We start from the raw sequence: 23,863 nt of genomic DNA, 5'->3' as shown, positions 1-23,863 counted from the left end.
GCAAAACCAGAAACTCGGAGGAGGAGGATTTTGTAGACTGTAGGGCTCAAGTGAAGCCCAGAAAGGTAGTTCCACGATGAGATTGGGGTTGGTTCCTCAAGGTATCACTCTCTTTTAGAAGTGCAGTCAACTGCAGTAGGAATCTTTCAATAATGATATATGGCAGCAGATACAGCAGCGATGGCAGTTCAGATTGCTGGTTAGACTTCCCTCACTGACTATGATGGCAGTTCCTGAGCACTGAACAGGAAGTGGGGGTGCCAGGAGAAGAGCAGTTCTTAGAAATTTCATCAAGTTTTTATTTAATTTGTAGAGCTCAGAGAGATACAGCCAAATTATATGTCATTGTGTGCTAGAGAAACCTTCCAGAGTTAACCATTAAATTATTTTTTGTATTTGTCATAAAATTACACTTTATGTTAATTTAATGAATGGGCATCATAGCCTCAGGAAACAGAATCCAGAAATTTCTAGGATTTTCTTCTAACTCAGAATGAAAATAAAACCACACCCACAAAACCATCGTCACTGCTTTAGGTATTTCTTATTGCAACCCCATAGTCCTTCTTAAAAATTTTCTCCAAAGAAAATTGTTCACCCCTGAACAATTTTCATAGATTAAAACCATATTCTTCTGAAAATCGGGCATGAGCATTTATAAATCTCAGATCCCAGGAAAACAACTTAAAGCTGTATAGACAGAGGAAAAAAACGTTTTCCAAATTAGAGTTAAAGAATCAAAGACCAGATGTAACTGATTCAACTGAAATAAAAAAGCATTTTCAATCATAAAATAGCTGATTAAATATTATTTAGTGTATGTGTACTACTTTTTGGTTTATTCATGAAAAAATCAACATTTTTTATTGAAATGTTCTTTTGATGTTTAACAATATGCATCTAAAATATGTTCAATGGGTGAATTATGTGCTATACACAGCATGGTACATAACAATTACTTACCCGGTAGGATGGCTCTCAAATTCTTCTGACCATTGCTCTTGAATATCCTCTGTAGATAGATCTACATCCCGGGTGGTGGCAAAATTGAACTCACTGCCTTCATTTCCATGGAAATAAATGGAGTTCCCATCTGATTGACAGCTATGCTGTAGATAAAAAGAGAGAGAGAGAGAGAGAGAGAGAGAGAGAGAGAGAGAGAGAGAGAGAGAGAGAGAGAATGGGGTGGCTGTTGAATTAGTTTTGTAGCTGTATCTGTCTTACTCATGTATAATTAGAGTTTGTATCAAAGTCATTATATTACTCCCCTTACAAATGGACTCTCAGATCAAAAGAGAGCTGGATACCTTTTTTAATTTTTTTGTTCTTGTGTAATTCAATTACAATTTGCTTCTAACTTATTACATTATCAGACAAATGGAGTCAAGAGGGCATTTGAGCTCTGCCAACTCTGGCTTCAGTATGAAACAAGAATACTTTAATTGAAATAATTTCCCATCTTTACCACAGCCCTTGTTGAACTAAGTGTGATAATGACTTGTCATATATTTTCAATCGTGTGGTTATGGACTAAATCACGCTGACCTTTTCAATATTCCATATTCCTGGCTTGCCATTCAAGTCTTTCACATTTTTTTCTGTAAATGGGATATGAGTAGAATAGCCAGCTAATCAAAACATTGAATATAGAAAAGGTCAAACTAATCCCTGATATAATCATATATTCTCAGCTACCTTTTGAGTAAAAGTTTCTGACCATACCTGAGACATGCAAGATGTCTCCAGTGAGGAGCTGGGAATTCACACAAAAAAGTTTGTTTTTCTCCAAAAAAAATACCCCACAAAACACTAGTAGTAACCATATGTATCAAAACTTTACATATCAGCATTAATGTAACCACATTACCTAAATCTAAAGAAATAAAAGAACAAGAGCCATATAAATAATAAAAACAAAGAATTTTTTGTGATACTTTTTTTGACCTAAATACTTTTTCATCTCAAATTGTTAAAGGCAAGATAACAATTTTGGGTTGAGAAAACTGAGTACTTTAAAAAATAGGTTTTTAAAGAAGCATTTTTAAATATTTAAAATTTATTTTAAGGTTTTTGTAGTATTTTTTTAGTATTACCAAAATGAATTTTTGGTAATAAGTCACATATTAAGAAATGTAAATAAGCTAAAGGTTAAAATATTTTAAATTTTATATACTCTAAAATTAAAATAGAAATGAGAAAAATGAAATGTACGAAAATGACCAGTTCTGCAGAATAAAGATCACTCCCATTTTGCTCTTCACTGCATTCTAGTGCACACAGCTCTAGGAATAAGGTAATAATTTAAAATAATTATTGAAAAATCCAATAAATGGTAAATGATACGGCTATGTCTTTTCTAAGTAATCAACTAATCTTTTATAGAAAACTCATGCAGAAGACATTAAGAAAGGTATACTGGAGGTAAGAAGTTTATTTATTTAATCTCTGCTCTCAAAAGATTGCTGCCTAAAGATGTATCAAAGATAGATTTTGATATTAGGAACACAGGAAAATGCTAGTTAATGAGAGAGGGTGACAATCACTGTCCAGTTCAGATTTAGATGAACTGGTTTCATGAATGAACTCCCCAGATAGTTTTACAGGGACAAATAAAAGTCCAAGTTCAAGTTCAAATATGCAAATGTAGGGCTGGAGCGATAGCACAGTGGGTAGGGCGTCTGCCTTACAAGCGGCCAACATGGCCGACCCGAGTTCGATTCCTCCGCCCCTCTCGGAGAGCCCGGGAAGCTACCGAGAGTATTCGATATGCCAAACACAGTAACAACAAAGTCTCCAATGGAGACGTTACTGGGCCCACTCGAGCAAATCGACGATCAACGGGAGGGCCTTTACCTTTTACCTTTTAGACATGGTATTGAGAATTAGACTACAATGATCTCAAATGACCATCTCTGTTTGAGATTTCAATATTTTCTTGTCAGTTGTCTTCAAGAACAAGAAAATGATGCACTCAAAGAAATCTTTTGCAATGAAATAGTTATGGCTGGTAAAATGAACTGAATGAAGAATTAGTGTACTATATTGAAAGTAATTAATGTTCCCAGAGGCTTTGAGTGAGACTTTGAGTAAGAGTAACTTTCCAGTGGTTCAAGTGAGTCAAAGTATAGGATCTTTCATTTTAAAGTATATGATCTTAGAGACATCATTTTACAACACAAGTATAGTCGAAGTGACATCTGCACTTGTTTGTTCATTGCAGCCCTCTTTACAATAGCCAGAAACTGGAAGAAACCTGAATGCCCAAGAACAGATGACTGGTTAAAGAAACTTTGGTACATCTACACAATGGAGTACTATGTAGCTCTTAGAAAAGATGAAGTCATGAAATTTACATACAAGTGGTACAATATGGAAAGTATCATGCTAAGCGAAATGAGTCAGAAAGAGAGGGATAGACATAGAAAGATTGCATTCATCTGGGGGATATAAAGTAACAAAGTATGAGATTAATACCCAAGAATAGCTGAGATCAGCACCAGGAGGATTACTCCATAACTTAGAGGCCAGCCGGGTATCCTAGAGGAAAGGGCTATTCAGATAGAGAAGGGAGCACCAAATAAAGGATGTTTGGAGGATCCTCCCAGGAGGGGAGATGCATGTCGAAAGTAGACTATGGACTGAACATGTTTGCCACTCAATGCCTCTTTTGCAGACCACAACACCCAAAAGGAGAGAGAGAACACAGGGGATTGCCCTGCCACAGAGACGGGGGGATGGGGGGATGGGGGTGGGAGGGATATTATCCATGGTGGTGGAAAATGGGCACTGGTGGAGGGATGGGTATCTGATCATTGTATAATTGAAACCAAAGCACAAAAAATTGTAAATCTACAACTTTAAAAAAAATAAAATAAAATAAAGGGAAAAAAAAAAATACTAAAAAAAAAAAAAAAAAAAAAAAAAAAAAAAGTTGTTAGCTATCTGTAAAAGAATATGTGCCACAATACAATGACAGTAAAAACACTGCCAACACACTAATTCATTTTCAAGGCAGACAGAATCAACAATTAGAATGTCTAAAATTCTCCAAATCTTGATAGATTACCAAATATTCTATTAAGATATAAAAACTTAATAATGTAAGATGTCTGTTGCCACTTTTCCTAAAGAAAAACTTGTACTTCACTGACTATCAGTCTATTATGATAAAAATCCAACATAATATATATTGGCAGATGAGAGGATTTCAGGAAAATTGTTCTCAGTGATTTTAATACCCAGCTATTTTATTCAGAATCTATTCAGGTTACTTTATATGCAATAACAAATAAAATTTATAAACTATAAGAGAAAAATATTTATCTTGTGATATATATGAACTCATGATAAGAAATATTTAAAATTCAGTTCTTTAGTGAATATAGTAAAAAAGTGTATTTAAGTTTTCTTGAGCAAATAGTTATAAGTAACCTGACTTCCTAAGACAACAGTCTAGGTTGACTAATTTATATTGAATACAGAACAGATAATTAAGCACCCATTTTAGGTAAAATAAAGGTGTAAATTCTCCCATTTTATTTCTAGTCCTCCTAGGGTACATTAATTAGAATTATTTTTTACTTTGTTTCATTAATTTTATTTGATTAATGATATATTTTCAACCCCTAAATACAAAAATATTTTCCATTTATTTTCCTTGTTCTTTGGGGGAGTCACACCTGCCATTACTAGGGGTCTACTCCTGGATAGGAGCTCAGAGGACCATGCAGTGTTGGGGACTGAACCTGGAACTGCAGTACACAAAACATGGTGTTCCAGTCCCCTGAATCATCCCCTGGGTCCAGAATTCCTATTTTCAAAAACACTTTAACTCTGTTTCCATTTGTCAACTCAAAATGTTTTTTACTTTGATAAACTAGGTTTCCTTTACTTCAAAAGCAGAACACAGTGTAACTGAGTGACAAGAAATTGCCATTCAGAAAAGCATCAACAGGAAACATCAGTTCAAATTCCTCAATATACTAAGTCCTTGGCCACAATTCAGGACAGCATTTTTCTAAGGTTGTTCCCTATACTCTGCTGAAATATTAATGGCTTCACCTCTGCATGTATAAAAGAATGTGTACAGTTTAATTAGATTTTTCTTTATACAAGATGAACACTAAGGCACCTTTAAATATTCTGTTCCTGGGGTCTAATTGCCCTGTTATTTTTTCATGTTTCTATAGTCTTACAGTTTCTTTTGTGACAATATACTTTTTGTTGGAATTAAGTATATTGGGCATTTGGGCAATGCCAGCTTGGAGAGGGCTGGTGGCAGATGGAACGAAATCTGCCTGGTATGCCCTCCCTCCACATGAACAGAGAACCATCCATTTCCTCCATTAAGGAGTTGTCACTCAGCCCACCCAGCTGGAAGACCATTTTTGATAGCCAAGCTGGCTGGTGGCAGACAATTCAGATACAAAGTGCACTTTAAAAGGAAGCTAAAACATCATTTGTAGGAAAATTGAAAATGCATGGCTTCCACCACAGCCAATTTTTTAATGACTGTAATATTTTAAGTGATTATTTTTGCCACTTCAGATTGCTCCTTAGAGAGGAGAGATTTTTTAATTAAAATCTAAGCAACGCAAACAGATGAGATATGGAGAGCAGAGGAAAGAGAAATAAGATGAATAAAATTAATTAAAATGGCATTGTTGGCAGAGTCATAAATTAGCCACTGCCTGGATGGAAATAAAATATATTGGTATAGGAGTTTCTGGATTAAAATGAGATGTGTGATTCAGCTATTGTGAAGCAATGGACTTGTAGTCTACAAATCATTGTGTTTTCTAAGCCTTTCACTATGCTATAGCTATTATCATGCACTTATTTCCTACATCCTGGTTGAATGATCTTTAAAGATACAGAATTTGCCATGATTGAAAAAAATTAAACTGGGGAGAGAATGATTTCTCTCATGAGGCAAAATGAATTTCTGTCATTTTCCATGCATTCAGTTTCTAGGTAATTTAATGCCAGCTAAAAAGCTGAAAACTTGGCTATGAACACAGTCCAGGTGCGGTAGGTCTGAGTTGCATTTTCTCTAGTCAACACAACAGATTCAACCTCGGTGACTGAATTTTAGGGAGCTTAAAGAGTATTTATTTCTCATTATTTTCTGAATTCATTAAACATCCCCACTTGAACCACTTTGTACTAAGATTCATAAAGATTCCATTTATGGTATATTTTATGACAAGTGTATAATTATCTGGCAATAGTGATGACAACTTTAAAATGGCAATGGTGACAGATTTGAATTGGAACAATGAGAGGAAGAATAGCAGTGTAAAATTCCATAGGATCATTGTTAACCTTGTGTATAGGGATAAACTTGACTTTCACAGTGTATGAGGTTTTCAGGTTTCTCTATGCTTAGAGAAAATCAGGAAGAGAACAGGAGAACGAAGGATTCTGAGGAATATTAAGGGTCAGGCTTTATAACAAGAAATACTTGGCTTCTGAAGTCAAAGTTGTTTGATTTGGAGGCACCCATTTGACCTCTAAGTCTGTTTTTCCATCTGTAGAATAAAGGTAATTGTAAGAATTAGATGAGCTATTTTAGGTACAATACCTACTCTAAACCATGGTGAATCTTAGGAAATCAGTGCAAATACTCCCTTTTTTGCCTGCATCTTCATTCATTCACTTAGCAAACCTTTCCTTAATGAATGTCATTATGCGAGTTATTGTGTGCTATGCTGGGTACAAAGATGAGAGAAACTTATTATGTTTCTGATGTTCATAAAGTATAAAATTAATTTTGCTTATTGAATATAGTGTTAACATAATTAGTGATTAAATGTGTCAGCTTCAGACCAAGAACAAAAAGAAGGTGCAATAGGCACACGGGCTCTGGAGGCTTATTTGAATGATTACATTCAGTAAAATTTATCAGAATCATCTGTTCCCATATTACTGTCACTCTTGCATTGGCGATTTGGCTTGATTCCATGTTTTACTTATACTCTTCCACATTAATTACAGAACAAATAGGCCATGTCGGGTGGGAATTGTGAAAAGCACACTACTTATGTTTAACCCTTCATCCCCAAAGTATTCTTATTAGTTTAATAAATTATATTCTGGCTCATTCTATAATATCATGTATCCACCTCTTGGGGGGAACATGACAATAAGAGCAATGCGATCCAGAGTGAAGAACATCCCAAGCAAAGGGAATTTAGGTAGACAGCATGCAATTAACCAAGCTGGAATCTGGCCAGAAAATCATAGTTAACATTCCGATCCTTAATGGGAAAGGACATGGGAACATGAACTAGCCACAAGTCGTACTGAGCTTAGGTTTATCCTCATTAGAAAGCTAGTCCTCAAATCCCTCAAGTTACAGACCAGTTTCCAGTAAAGTGATTTGTAAAGCATATATGTGAAAAATCACATCTGATTTCTTTCTATTTTCCCTTTTGTCCTAAGGGAAAAAGGTCATTGAATGGATTTTTTTCTAGATGTCCAATTTCTGGAAAATAACACAATTATAGAAAGCAAGTATTGCTACTGTGCCAAAAAATTATTTCCCTCCAAAGTATATTTGAGTGTGATCATCCCTTTAACAACTTGTTTTTGTTTTTGCATTAGCCTTAATTTATGTTAAGACTTCACATTTTCAGACAAATTAATTTCCACTTTTAAAGTAATTTGGACACAGTGACTTTTCCCTACTACTACTGAATTTGCAAAATTCAATAATATTTAATATTTATTACAGTAGCATTTGATGGGTAATAGCAGAATCTCAGAATAAAAGCCCAATTCTTATTCAGAACTGGAAATCTGCCTTGCATCTACTGGAGCAAAGAATTTGGCAAATATATTGTAAACATGAGCTACAAAAAATTAATAGATTTTCCTATTGTGGCTTGCTGCTTCCCTTTAATGGGTTGTTGATTTACTTAACAGTTGTTGTCTTTTTAAGGTATTTTGGTGTTTGTTAAATTTGTTAAAATTCTTTGCTAGTCACACAATGAAGTTAGACAATAGCAAATAATAATAATAATAAAGATTATCAGGCACAGAGAAAATGGAGTGGTAAGATTTCTTTAAAGTAAAAAAATACATGGAAAAGTACATATCTCACAGTGATCTGCATTTAATCTGTGGGTCAATTCCAGAGTTGACAGAAGCTAGTGATTTATGCTTCTGCAAGGTGAGGGGAACCAGGCTCGCTGAGTAGATACACACACACACATTTATTAATGGTGAAGCACATGCTGCCTCTAATACATACCAACACTCAGATATCAAAGAATTATGCATCCTTCATGCTTTCAAACTACAAATTTTGGCAGGCACCAAAGGGGGGAGTACATAATCTAACTGATAATTCTGTTTGACCAACATTCAATTTGTGGTGCACTGAGCCATTCAGAAACCCTGCTTACTGCACTATTGAAAAAAGAGGAAAACATAAAACTAAAAAAAGTGCCTATTTTTCCCCCAAATCATTTATTTCAGGGTGCTGTTCTGAACATTTTACTAATCCTTGTAGATAGTGAGTTATGGAGAGCAAGCTTCTAATAGCTTCTATTTAGTTGTCTTTTTTTTTTAAGTTTAAATTAAGGATATCCTCAGATTTAGGATGTAGTTTTGAGGAACCAGAAAGAGATGACTGACTAACCTGGCCAGATATTTCAGGAATGACTATGGGAAACTGAACACTAACACTAAACATTCAGGGTCTGTAAAAATTTATCTACTGTACCTAGAGAACTTGGGTAACTGCTTTCTTTGTAGTTCTAGTGCCTATAAAGCATTTGTGAAATGACATTTTTGTCATCACCACTGCTACTAATATTGCCATTACTATTATGTATCTTAACAATTATTCTTATTTGGGGTTATTATTCAGGTTTTGGGGCTACACCTGGTGGTATCTGGGTAATATTCCAGCTTCTGTTCTTGGTACTTTATGGAACTATGGAGCAGTAGGCCATCCATATGCACAGCATGCTCTCTACTTATTTAGTTACCTCTTCAGCCCTAATATTATTATTACCATCTAGTATCCATGCTAATATAAATTCCCTTCCTAGATGAGATTCCTACCAGGTAAAGTGCTTGATACCTGATATTTCATGTCTTAAATAAAAGGGGCCAATGATATCAAGTTTATTTCCCTTAAACTTTGAAGGTAGAACCAAGACCAGTCTCGGAGCTAGGCTGCCAGAAGCTTCCCTGAGGTAATTCATTCCCCAATTTCAGCCCGGATTTATGTGCCTTTTTGTTTTCTTAAAAATGGCATAAACACTCAGTCACTTGATAAAGAGATGCCATGGGACAGTGGCCATGGCAGCAAGTCTCACATTTGCAGATGAGGAACCAGCAGAGTATGATCTACAGGTTAAAAGTAAGAACAACTGGCACACAGACACAAAACCTTGACTTATCCAGAAATCATATACAAAAAGCACGAAATATTTTATGAAAGGAGGCAAAAATTATGTAACCTATATTTAAAACAGGTGATTCACTATAGAATAGGTTTCAGGCTCTGCATTGCTGAGTTCATGTACTCTTACAGGGAGATTGCTAATTTGGGGGGTGCTCTGGAGCAACTTCCTATTCTATTGGCATTCAGATCCCCACTTACTTGACTGTGAACAAAAGGCTACATAGGGATTCACAGGAAATAAAAAGATATCATATTTCTACCATATGAGTAAATTCTCCACAAAAACATTCAAGATGAGTCAGGCAAGCTTGTGAACCATTAAGGAGAAATAATAAGATATAGAGATGGCTGTACAGGAAGAATGTATTAAGTCTATAACCCTTTTCTTCCCTGAGCTTACTAATTACAAATAAAAAGCACAACAAATATTAGTGCAAGTTTGACATTATAAGGTGCTATTATTATACATCTATTTCTATTAAGTATGAACAGGCCAACAGATGGTTAAAGGTTTCTAATAATCCAAGACACTGAACTTAAACAACCACCTAAATGGTAATTATAAAGGCCACAAAAACTCCTTAAGCTAATTACTTAATTTGATTTTATATGATTTTGCACTTCTTGAGATAAACAAATACAAGCTCAGATGGAGTCAATGGAATACTCCTAAAGAAATGGGAAAAAGGAAATGAAGGATAACACAGATTGTGAATACCCATGACTCATTTTAATCTTTCAAATTTGATCTTCCACACCCAAACATTATTTTCTAGATCATTAGCTGGCCATTTTATATACTTATGACACTGTAGTTCCTTTTTAAATGATCGGTACCCCTTAAAACATGTATGTTGTTAATAGTGAAAGAGTGAAAACTATTTTAAATAGTTTCAATTACATGAATATTCAACTTCATTCCAATATATTTTCCTCCCTCTCTCCCCCCTTCTTCCCTTCCCCTCCCTCCCTCCCTCCCTCCCTCCCTTCCTTCCTTCCTTCCTTCCTTCCTTCCTTCCTTCCTTCCTTCCTTCCTTCCTTCCTTCCTTCCTCTGTGCTCAGAACTTACTGTTGGCTCTGCATTTGGGGATAACTCCTGTTATGTGTCAGGAAACAAAAGACAAGTGTCTATTTGTACTATCTCTCTGGACCTGAAAACACTATTTTTCTTTGTTATACGTGAGCAATATATGTGTCTAATATGATCAATTTAATGCATTTGACTTTATTGCTACTTTAATGACATATGAGGCTGAAATCTCTATTTTCCTGTTCTAATATTTTCTCTCACACAATTGGAACCATCAGTATAATCCTTTGCTTTCTATTAACTCACTGTATATTTGCTTGCTTTATAAAGTCTATTTGTTCCCAAAGTTTTCAATAAAAAAGAAGCACTTATTAAGTTCTTTCTATGTGCCAGAAACTTTTATAGTGATTTTAACCTTCTTACTTAATTACCACAAAATGAGGAGAAAACTACTAGTATTCTTATTACAGATGAGGACCCTGAGAAACTGAAAGACTAAAAAAAATGACCATGTAGCTAATAAGTGGCAGAGCCGAGATTTGAATCCAAACTGTTAAGTCATTTTCTTATCAGCCATGCTTTACCCTATCCCAGTCACAATATTCTCAGTTCCTTTTTATTTGTCACTAGATAGACAATTTATCTTTCCCCCCATAAAACAGATTTTGTTTTTTCTTTTCCAGATTTCTATCCATTTATTTAACAGCTACCAACAATCTCTCATGTGTCAAACACTGGGGATTCAAAAACTTATTGACTTGGTCTCTGAGCTTAAGAAGTTAGTGTGCTAAAAGAGTAGACAGAAACATAAATCAGAATAAAGCAATGCTTTAAGTATAAAAGCATGTGTACAGAAAAACAATGATAAAAACTAGTTAATATCAGTTTTGGCTGAATTGTCAATGAAACAGCTGACAACTATCCATACTACAAATATGTCCAGGTAAAAGGACAGAGCAAACAAGGTGGTAACATGGCTTAGTCATTCACTCACAAGTTTGAAGTTCATGTGGGTGGGCTTGGACAGTGAAGAGATTTTCTTTTTATTATAATTATTATTCTTTTTTAAATTTATTTTAATTTTTATTAGTGAGAACTCGGGTCGGCCATGTTGGCCGCTTCTAAGGCGAATGCCCTGCGGCTGTGCTATCGCTCCAGCCCTATATATGCCAAATATGCGTACCAAATATGCCAAATACTCAGATTGGAGTCGAGCATCCTCCACCCAGATCCTCCAAATTCCAGTAGGCGGGGGTCACACCCACCACCTGGCCCCCTGGCGCCATGAAATCCCATCAACGGCCAAGACTCAGAGACTATAAAATCCAGCTCCGGAACTGCGCGGCTGCATTTGCGGCCGCGCGACATCTTATCAGGACATCTTTTTATGACATCTTATTATCTCATTCCTACTTTGGACAAACTTGCAGGCTATCGAATGTAGCCTGCCCACAGGGCAGAGTCTGGCAAACTCCCCATGGCGTACCAAATATGCCAAATACCAGTAACAATGATGGGTCTCATTCTCCTAAAGAGCCTTGAATATAATCTCAGGGTTAGGATGAAAGAGACGTTACTGGGGCCTACTCGAGGCAATCGACAAATAACAGGATGATGATGAAATGAAATGAAATTAGTGAGAAACAAAGAGATTTTCAAGGGCTGTTGATGAGATGTGAGTCCCACCCACATGCCTATCAGGGAAAGAGGTTTTCCATACCTCCAGCCTAGTGAGTGTACAGGAGTTCTGGAATACCACATGCAGGCCACACTCTGTGGACTTGACCTGGAACCCAGGAGATGCCTGGTAGGCATCTCAGTAACAAGAGGGAACCAGAAGCAGTAACTCTCCTCTCTCCTCCCAATGATGAACCCAAGGTGAATGCTTGCCCCAGGCTAGGCTTAGGTCCATGGCACAAAGTAGATAAAGTTTAGTTTACCCAAGATTCAACTCCAAGAGGACCCTTGAAGGGCAAGGAACTCTCAGCAGAAATAGATTGCAATAATTAGTCACAGGCAAATGGCTAGAATGGAAGCAAACACAGCCAGAGAGACACAGTGGGGAACTTAGGTGAGAGATTCCACATCTGCTGAGGAGTAGAGATATTTCCAAGGAGCTTACGGTAGATTCAGAAAGAGCCAGATTTGATCATTTGTCATTATGAGGGATTCAGCAATTCCAACTCAAAATAATATCTGCCTCTGGTTCTTCTTGGTCTAGGTTGAGCCCCAGAGAGTTCAGAGTCTAATACTTGTTGGGGATCATGAAGGGGGATAAGGAGCAAACCCGAATCTAGGGAGAAGCTATTAACGAAAAAGGCTATGGAGTCTTCTCTGTCCTAGTAACTAGTTACATTTGCTATTACAAATCAGGCTTTTGGGAAATTGAGAAGACTGGATGAACTTTTAGGTACATATAACTCCCAAAACCTGCTCTTGGGCAGAGGGTAGAGTGAAAAAAGCTGTCAGGGGGAGGTCACAGGAAAAGGATAAATGTGTTTTCCATCTTGAGCCCTCACTCCAGGCTCTGCTTATTCAACCAAATGGTTATAGACCATAAATAACCCCTCTTTTGTACTATTTTTGGTTCTAACATCTTTGTCATAGGCAGTCTGCTATCATCGCACCATTGATTTGCTTTATCATCTCACTACCCCCTCCATTTCACTTCCAGTGTAGGGAACTGTAAATGCACAGTCTCCCTATGGGAAATATCTAAATACTTCTATCTCTTTAAGTTCACTTTGCACACACTTTGGCTGTGGTGCTCGCCAGGGAATGGAAACTCAACTGTGGCACTGGGAAATCACAAACACAGAGCCATCAGGACTGCACACAGCATGTGGGGTGCACTAGGGGGCAAACTCTTGGCCTCATTCTGCCAGGCAGGTTCACTACTACTAAACCACATCCCTCGGTCCTAGCAATCAACTTCTGAGGGTAGACCAGTTACTAGGACTGAAAAAACCAGTAAATTGTTATGTGGAAGAGAGGTAAGCAGCCAGTGTTTGATCTGCATTTACTAAGTTCAAATGTCTGAAAATCAGTCATCTGAAGAATTGGATGTGTGATAAAAATGGAACAGAACTGGAATAATATAAAGAAATTAAAAACAAAGAAGAAAACATCATAGGTCTTTTGACCTATAGCTAAGAGAGAGCAAAAAGAAAATTCCAAATACTTTAACAAAGAGGGTTTGGGAAAATATACGGGACACACAGGAAACTTGTCAGTCTATATTTGCCATGAGCAAGAGCAAAGTCAGGTGGTGACTGAGATCAAGAGATCTGAAGTCAGATTCCTGTAACTGAATCCCGGCTCTGATGCTGCCGAGAAGTATAAATTTGCATAAGTTACTCAATTCCTCTAGGTCCTCTTTCTACATGGATAAAAATGAGTTTGATATGGTACCTTCTGTATAGGTGTAAATGGACCAAATTTACATTAGATGATTAATATCCTGCGTGTAGGTGAGTACATACACACCTGCAATAGTAAATGCCTAGAATAATAAGTGCTCAATTAAAAAAAATTATCTATTCCTACTATGCTAAAGAAGATCTTCTGTGCTTGCAAATTTTTCCTCAAATAAACTATTTTATAACTGAACACTCTTTCTCAGCTGCAATTAAAATCACATTTGGTTAAGTGTAAACATCTTGGAGAATTTTAATAAACAGAGAAAAGATAATGAAATTTGAACAAACAAAATTCAAAGTCCAAAGCAAAGCAATATTCAAAACATACAGGAACATACAGGAACACTGAGATATACTTTCAACTTGATAAAATTCAGTTTTTATGTCAGAGAATACCAAGTAACAGTATTTGGCAAAGAATTTGCATATAGTTTAAAATGAAAAGACTTTTCTCCTAGACTACAAATCATTTGGCAAGAGCAATGTTTCACCCCATGATTGGATATTTGAGCCAGAAAGTAAAAGAGTGGTCATATAAATAAGTATAAAAGTTAGTCTCAAATTATTTTTGCATTTATCTGAGTTTTCAAAATAAAAATCATGGAAAAATTTCTAACTGATAATCAAGACAAATATAAAGATAGAAATGATTACTACAATGATTTTTTTTTTTAGTAGGCTTAGGTCAGTGAACAAATCTCAAATATGTACTGGGAATCTTATGAGTAAGAAGAGGGACCACAAGGCAAAAGTATTTTCCACACAAAGTTGTAATTTAATTAAAGATTACCACTGAAGCAAAACCACATTTCATGCATTTTTATCCTGGGTAGTACCAAAGTGCAATGATTAAAAAGCCAAATAGCTAATTAAATTAGTATAATGATCTGCAAAATGAGGCATAAAAAAGTAAACTTATATAGTAAAGGGCACTGAGATCAAATGATAAATGACTATCATGGGAAAAGATGTGGATCCCAGGCCCTGAGGTCTCCATGAGTTTCCTGAGTTTATGAATCTTCTTGCTAATGCTGAACAATGATAGCAGGAATCCTCAAACCAAGTGACAGTAGACTATGATGTGGAATATCTTTATAGAGTTTCTTTCCTATACTTATGCCCTTCTATATGAAGGGAATTCAGGCACTCTCTTTAAATAGACTTTTGTCAAAGTACATTTTTATGAAGTTTTGTTTCCTTCTCACAGCAAGCATAGATGTTTAATCCAAATGCCAGTCTACTAGTGTAATTTCATCAAACCTAAGCCAAATGTCTAGAGTTTAGTGTTTTGGAGAGTGTCAGAGGTTTTCTAAATTGTCTGGAAACTTATTTTAGAATTCAAATAAATTATTACAAGGAGGTGAATATCTTAGATCTTTGTATTCTATTCATTTCTCTTCCTCTGAATTTATTCCCATGCAGCACAACTTCTGCATCAGAGTAACAAGAAAAGATTCTCTAAGCTATATTCGTATCTTATTTTCGGCTCCTGAGAATTTGAGAGTGTTCAGCTGAGGATTAGGGTCATTTTTTTATGTTGTTTGTGTACAATTTTTTTTTATTCCACACACTTTGTAGGTAGACAATCCCATGATTTCAGTTTAAATGAAATTGATCATTGTCTATCAAAATGCTGATATCTACCAAATTTGGATCTGATTCATCACATTCATCAAATATCGTAAACCCACTAAATATTTATACTTGTTTGCCTCTAGATTACTGAGATCAGTATGTCCAAAGTGGACTCATCTATACCTGCAAACCAATGTATTCCTTCATGTTTTCTATTTCAGTGGCATCACTGTCTCTCCAACTGTCTTCAATGCCTGTCACCCCTTCATCATCTTAATCATACCCCAACTTTCTCTATTTTCTAGCAAAAACCTTCTGAAAATTCACATTTCTATTTCTCATCTTCTTTGCCATAATTCAAATAAGACAATCTCCCACAAAACTATGGTATCCATTTTACAATATTATCCATCCATTCAATCTTCAGTCTTCAAAGGGATATTTCAAAGATCAAAGATCAAATAATACTGGCCTTGAAGGAAAGTTCTTCACTGACTCCCTTTCAGATCATAAACTCAATATTAGCATGCAAGACCCTTAAGTTCTTGCCACAAACCACATACAGACTTAACCATCAGAGCTCATCATAACAGTCACAACTCTAAATCTGTTAAATATTTAAACACTGTCCAAGACCTCTGGTTTGCTAGACAAACTATTCCTCCTATCTCGCTCCAAGTTACCATCCAGTCTGCATGAATGCCCTACTCTACAAAGACTTCTTCATTTCTCAAGTCTGGGTTTTGTACTGTATGTTTCACTTACATAGCTCTTTAAAGTTTCCCAGCACACCACAATTCTGTTTTGTATTTGCATGCTGACATGTCCAATTGCCCAACTAATTTGATAGCATGTGAAGTGAAGAAACATGTCTATCTTTTTATGGTTCCGCCCTATACTTGGCACAATGTATCCTTAGAAAAACCTTGTTAAAATGGTGAACAAATAAATTATTAGTATTATCAATTTTCCACTCTTAAGAGCCAGGGTGAGGTAATTAAGAATGTTGCTTTTTTCTTTAGTGATTTTTATAAAATAGTCCTTGTAAAACTTGATAAACCAAATTTTAGTTTCTAGAAGGAGGAGAAGGAAAAAAAGAGAAACCAAACCTTTACTGTAGCTCCTGGGAAGAAAAGCCAGTTGCCCGTGTCTACTGGATCAAGACTATCTTCTAAAATGACTTGTCTGTGAGCTGAATTGATGACAAGGATGTTATCTAAGGCCCAGCAGGCTTCATACACTTCACCTACACGAAGATTTTCCTGCTTCCATTGAAACTGAACATTCTCTCCTTTGGCATCTTCAGGGAGGTAGAGGATATGGATGATTGTACTGACATTGGAAGGGGCTCTGGAATATAGGGTGAGATAGGAATGGGTAAAGTATAATTGATACTGCAATAAAGTTCAATAATGCCCACTTTTTCTTTGTTATAAATCAACTTCATTTTTAAAATTATAGTTTCATTAACAAATATAATCTCATATTGATAAATATTATTTAATGTGTGCAGTTTATTAAGATGTTTACACTGATTGAAGTTTAAATATTTAATGCCTTCAAGAGTTTTTCTTTTATGAGAACTTTACAAGAGGAATGGTGCATATGCAACGGCCCCTATAAAGAAATCAAAGGATATTAAGGATCTGGGAATACAGGAGAGAACTAGTCAGCTTACTTAAAAACAAAGAAAGAAAAACTAGACAATTTTTATTTTTACTGCTGACCCTTTTCTTAATTTTTTCTTCAATTAAAAATTACTGTATGTTGTCACTTGTCATCCCGTTGATCATCGATTTGTTCAAGCGGGCACGAGTAATGACTCCATTTGTCCCTGTCAGGTGATAGAGTAGCCCAATGGCGTACTGGGGGCTCTTTCAGGATCAGGGGAATGAGGCCCGTTATTATTACTGTTTTTGGCATATAGAATATGCCACAGGTAGCTTGCCAGGCTCTGCCATGCTACTGTATGCTAGGTTCCATAATTAGTCTTTACATAATAGGTTTTTTTGGGGGGGTCACACCCAGCAATGCACAGGGGTTACTCCTGGCTCTGCACTCAGGAATTACTCCTGGTGGTGCTCAGGGGACCATATGGGATGCTGGGAACTGAACAGGGGTTGGCCGCATACAAGGCAAATACTCTACTCACTGTGCTATTGCTCCAGCCCCATAATAGTTATTTTTATTTCTAGTAATCAGATACATTCTTATTGTTTAGTCTACACAAATGTGATATTTGTTATGCGAGTTCAATATGCTCATTAAGAATTATTTTTTATTTTTTATTAAGAATTCATTTTTATCAATCTTTAAAAATATAGCACAATAATATGACTTATATTTCATCTTTCAGAATTTAAACCCTTTCTATTATATAATAAATATTTTATTAAAATTTTATTCTAAGTAGAAACCTGCTATAGCAAAAATGATTGCTGTAGGCAAGATTAAAAGTGGCACTAAAATGCAAAATAGTAGTACTCTTGGCTGACTATAAATCAGTTTTGAAAGATCTAGGGAAAAGACATAGTTCTTATTCATCAGATGAAGCACATACATATTCGTAGAAGTGTCAGTGTAGGTTATAGATGGTGTACTTTACCTTTGGGGGTAGTCAGTGGGCCTTTTCTTTTAAAATATGTTATGATGATTATGTTTTCAGTTTCAAAAAGATTTTAAGGCAACAAAAATAATATATTTTAGTTTTAAGAAGGAATTAAAATTAAGTTCACACTGATCACTAATAGTAAGCATAAATGAATGAAAGTTGTTCCATGGCTTAAGAGTGAAAGCCTGATTTAGTTAAAAAAATTCCATGTAGGGGCTGGAGTGATAGTACAGTGGTATAGAGCATTTGCCTAACTGATCTGGGTTTGACCCCTGGCACCCCATATTATTCCCTGAGTCTGCCAGGTGTAATCTCTAGCACAGAGCCAGGAGTAAGCCCTAAGTATCACTGGGTAGGGCCCCAAATCTCCCACTCCTCCCCTTCAATCAAGATAATTACTGAATTACATGTTTTTTATGCTATGCAAATACACGTAGAAAGTGTTTGCCATATCAAAATCATGCAGCTTTGTTTCCCAGCAAGAAAGAGCAACTATAACTTAACCTAAACCATGCTATATAATTCTTAGGGGAAAATAAATGTATGAGTATATTTTTTCAATATTGCGTTGCTTGCTTATTTTTATGGCCATTTATATTTATAATTACTTAATATGAATATACTTTTATATTAACAACTAGAAATTTAAATGAATGGGAAATGCCATTATAGAACTGGCATAGTATGTCAGAGGCTGGAGTATACCAGAAGTCTATAAATTACATGTTATCCTCCACTGAGGCAGACAATGTATTAGATTCCATGAGTTAGAACAATTTTGCCCAGTGATTTTTTGACTGACATTTTGAATACTACCGAAACTTTGGATAGTTGGTTTTCAAAAGCTGGAAACGTAATATTTTTTTTCACTTAAATAAATCACAATTCTTTCAATATGGAAAAAATAATATAGAAAAGTATCACAAAAATGGATAGAAAATACTATATGTGGGTTAAGCTGATTTATAACAAATCAATAAGAATAACAACTTCATAAAATTTTAAGGTATTTCTTCTCTTTTCTATTGTACAATGCCTGAAAATAAGCATCCATTTTAAATTCAGTTTCAAAACTGAATGAAGTATAGGTAGTGAATCAAAGAGTTTTGCTTACTTAACCAATTTCCTTTTTTTTTTTAAATCACAATTTCTTTTTAATTTTTTTTTTGTAGACTTACAAACTTTCGTGCTTGGTTTTCAGTTATACAATGATCGAATACCCATCCCTCCACTAATGCCCATTCTCCACCACCAATGAACCCAGTAGCCCTCCCACCACCCCCCTTACTCCCCCCACCCCACCCTACCCCTGAGGCAGGGCATTCCCTTTTGTTCTCTTTCCTTTAGGGTGTTGTGGTTTGCAATAGAGGTATTGAGTGGCCATCATGTTTGGTCTATAGTCTACTTTCAGCACACATCTTGCATTCTGGGCGAATCCTCCAAACACCCTTTACTTGGTGTTCCCTTCTCTATCTGAGCTGCCTTTTCCTCAAGCATATGCTGCCGACTTCTAAGCCGTGGAGCAGACCTCATGGTACTTATCTCAACTATTCTTGGGTGTTTGTCTCCCATTCTGTTACTTTATATTCCCCAGATGAGTGGTTTTTCTATGTGTGTCCCTCTCTTTCTGACTCATTTCACTTAGCATGATACTTTCCATGTAGAACCACTTATATGCAAATTTCATGACTTCATCTTTTCTAACAGTTGCATAGTATTCCATTGTGTAGATGTACCAAAGTTTCTTTAACCAGTAATCTGTTCTTGGGCACTCAGGTTTTTTCCAGATTTTGGCTATTATTAACAGTGGGACAATAAACATACAAGTGCCGATGTCATTTTGACTATACTTTTTTGCCTCTCCGGGATTGCCAACTGGTTCAGCCCTTTTGGAAAACAGTATGGACAATTCTCAAAACTGAGCTCCAATTTCCTTTTTTAACTTGCACTTCTTCAAGCATCAGTTTCAAAATAAAGGGAAAAGAACAAACGATTACAAGCAGAGCCACAATTATGATAACAGAATCTGTGAAAGAGGGGAAATATTAGAAGTAGAGATAAGATGTAAAAGATGCAGAGCTCATGAACTCATTAACAGCACAGAGTGGAAAGAATTTAGTTGGTAACCTGATATATTCCTAAGATTTAAACCAAGCCAGAGCCCAGCCACCTAGTGATAAGATTTTGTGAAGAATGTCATCATTAAGATTTTGACTCCAAATATTCTTTTAACAAAACAAAAAGTTTGTTATTACTGACAAAATAATTTTGTGAGTGGAAAATGTCACCTAATTATATCTTCTTCAAGAAGAACAGGTGAATTTATGAAATTCAAACTAATTACAACTAGATGACTTTTAACCATGAGGATAAAGTCTGTTATAATGAAGGCAAACAGGGAAAAAAAAACCAACTTGCATCAGAATTTGAGAAAATACTTTAAGTGATTACAAACCTGAGATTTTCAAGCTGAATCCAGTCTCCAGTATTATTCTTGGCATATGAAACAATGATGTTGGGATCTGAGTAACTAAAGCGACATGAGCCTGAACCTGCAAATAACAGTAACAAAAATTTCAGTGTTAAAAAAGGTAAAAATTATGGGAAGGGGTGGGGGTGGTGGGAGGGATACTGGGAACACTGGTGATAGAGAATGGGCACTGGTAGAGGGACGATATTCAATCATTGTATGATTAAGGCGTAATCACAAAAGTTTGTAAGTCTGTAACTGTATCTCACAGCGATTTATTAAAAAAATAAATAATTTTTTTAAAAGGTAAAATTTCCAACCATTCAACAGTCCTCCTAGACCCTTTTTTTACCTGGCCATGGATATGTCTTCTACTACATATATTTTTTATATACCACAAATAAAAGCAATCATTTTATATCTGTCCCTCTCTTTCTGACTCATTTCACCCAGCATGATACTCTTCCACAAGTGTGTGCAGTGCAGGACAGAGGGTGGGTAAGATAGAAGAAGGACCAGGATGACAATGATAGCTGCAAATGACAAGAACTGAGTGTTAAAAGTAGGTAAAGGAATAAACTGGATAACCTTTTAGTATCTGTATTGCAAACCACAATGCCCAAAAGAGGGGGTGGGGTGAGAGAGAGAGAGAGAGAGAGACAGAGAGACAGAGAGACAGAGAGACAGAGAGACAGAGATAGAGACAGAGACGACAGAGACCGTGCCTGCCAGAGAGGCAGACTAGAGGTAGGGTGGGGGAGGTAATGGGACACTGGCGCTGAGAGACGTACACTGGTTGAGGGATGGGTGTTGGAACTCTGTACAGCTGAATCCTAATCATAAACAGCTTTGTAAAGATCTATCTTACAGTGATTCAATAATAATTTTTTTAAAAAAGGTAAAATTATCTACTATCCTCCTAATAAACATTTCAGTAATTTTCTAACCACTGAGATACTTATCTAATTGTTTTTCAATTCTTCCAACTATGCTGAAACTGCTTATGACTCATTCTGGTTAATATCATTTAGTAATTCTAGTCATTAGAGCAAAAAGGTAAAAAGTGTGAACTTTATATTTCTTTAGATATATAAACCAGTAAATTGAAGTATAAAATATGCAGTTTTATGTTAAAAGAGCTAAATATAAAACTTAATATTGCCATTATAACTCAAATTATTAGCAATCAATAATGACTGCAGTCAGAAGTTCCATGCTTATTTTGCCTACTGATGCTTTAGAGAAAAAAATTACTCAGCACTCTCCTAGAACTCTATCTTCCTTTTACTGTCTTTTTTTCTCCTTATTTTTAAGTGTATTCTTAAAAATCTGTTGTTTTAAAACCTACCTTCTTTATGAACAAACAGAAAGCAGTGTGCCCTCCCGCACCTGTCCCACCTCTGGTCCCCAGTTGCATTAATTGCTTCTGTCCCTGGAGTGGTCAGTGCCTCCAGAGTTAGTACTGGCCACTTTGAAAGCACTGCCTTAAATGGCATGCAAGTCACTGAATTGAATGAGGAACAAAAATCCCATTCTCCGTGTGTGTGTGTGTGTGTGTGTGTGTGTGTGTGTGCTATTTAAATGATGAGACAACGTGTGAAAAACTAAAGCATTACACAAAAAGTTCAAGTTCTAAATTAATTAGAATGACTAGAGATATGACTGATACTATTCTATTATCGTTTAAAAATATTAAAGACTTAAAAGAGAATTCATGTTCCATTGTGACTATTCGGTGACTGTTTATCACTATTATGTTTCGGTTTTGAAATATGAAGATCAAAGAAACTTTTAATATGTTTTTAAGGATTTATTTACACATGCTTAAAGAATTCATATAATAAATCATAGTGTGTCTATAATTCCAAAGTTCTCCCAATGCCCAGAATAGCCATAAAACATATGCCAAAATTTCTTGTAACTGAGAGATTTTATACAATATTAAAAACAAATGAACCAAAAGAAAAAGAAATAGAGCATTTTATGTTTAACTTTCACACATCTGCTAGAGGAGCCTTCATTTCAACAAATGGCATCTGTTGATGGTTTTTACATTTGTAGTACTCAGGAGTTCCAAGCTTTCAACAGACCCACTTAATTTCATTTCTGTGGTGTTCAGTACAATACCAGCTAGTCTGCCACTGCCAAAGCTGGCAATGTGCTATAAGGCCAAACAACAGTTTTCATAGATTTATTCTCATAGTCAAAATATAGGTGAGAGAAACAGTTTTCAAAGGAAAACTACTCAGCAACCATGACCTCAGAAGTAGACCTACCTCATGATATTTGATCACTGATAAATTCTACATTTCATAAGCAGCTTCTTAAAATAAATAGCAAAGTGTGGGGGTGGATATGGAAATAGCCAGGATTATGTGGCATGAACTTCCACACAAACGAGAATGATGTATGGCAGTGAATCAGTTTATTTCAAAAGTAAGTTTAAATGTGCCTGAATAATTTAAATGGCATTGATGTGCTCCCTCTGTTTTTCACACACAAGTACTTAAAGCAGTTCTATAAAGTAAATGCCTAAAAAATGAAAGGACAAATGATAACCATAAATATGCCTTCCGGTCAGAGTAGCTATCTCACTTGGAATCCACTTGCATCTAAACAGTGCAGTCCTGTGAACAAATGATTTCTCCCTCCCACCCTGAGAATAACTTCCACAAATTCTGGGTGAAACGGTTCTTTCATTAAGCCTGTCTGAACTGCAACCCTATTGGAACATAGACTTCAGTCAGCAGAGTAAGATTAGTCTCTCTGGAATGAGAGGAGGAAAGAATATATCATGGTCTATGTACTCAAGAGCCTAATTCACAGCTCCTAGATGCTGTGGTGCAGATCAACCATACACCTTAAGCACCTTTGTGCAATGAAGAGACAGTACAGGCAGGTTCCCAGCAAAGGGTACATTTCATTCCTCCGCATTTTTTTTTTATTGTTGTTGTTGCTGCTTTTTGGGACACACTCAGCAATAATACTCAGGGGTTACTTACTCCTGGTTCTGCACTCAGGAATCACTCCTGGCAGTGCACATTCTCGCCATTCTTAAATGAAAGATCATTAATTATCAAAGTGAAAAGTTAAAAGCAGAAGACAAACCCAAATGCCAAATGCAAAATCTCTAATTTACATATCCATTTTCTCCTTCAGTAGCAATCCTTCACTGTAAGGTATAAATTTTGTAAGATTTGAAAGAATTGTTTTCAAATCTTACAAAAGGGAGAACCACAACTCCTAAATTACTGTTAGAGAGCCACTGATGAACTTAAACTACTCTCACAATTCAAACACTTTTGTTGGTTTTCACAGGTCAATGAAGAAGGTCTATATA

At 35.9% G+C, this 23,863-nt stretch overlaps 1 protein-coding gene across 1 annotated transcript in view; it reads right to left on the bottom strand.

Moving 5' to 3' along the window:
- RELN (reelin) overlaps positions 1–23,863 on the bottom strand; it is a 511,483-nt gene that overhangs the window by 208,138 nt on the left and 279,482 nt on the right. The window contains exons 9-11 of the mRNA XM_056118569.1: positions 20,509–20,605; positions 16,552–16,792; positions 964–1,109 (exon numbers count right to left, since the gene is read on the bottom strand). Coding sequence (XP_055974544.1) covers positions 964–1,109; positions 16,552–16,792; positions 20,509–20,605 — 484 coding nt within the window. The remainder of the gene's footprint in view (positions 1–963; positions 1,110–16,551; positions 16,793–20,508; positions 20,606–23,863) is intronic.

This window comes from Sorex fumeus, unplaced genomic scaffold, assembly GCF_029834395.1.
Source record: "Sorex fumeus unplaced genomic scaffold, SorFum_2.1 ptg000037l, whole genome shotgun sequence".
In the NCBI taxonomy this organism is placed as follows: domain Eukaryota; kingdom Metazoa; phylum Chordata; class Mammalia; order Eulipotyphla; family Soricidae; genus Sorex; species Sorex fumeus.
The sequence above is the reverse complement of the archived record's forward strand: the minus strand, read 5'-3'. Positions and strand labels throughout refer to the sequence as shown.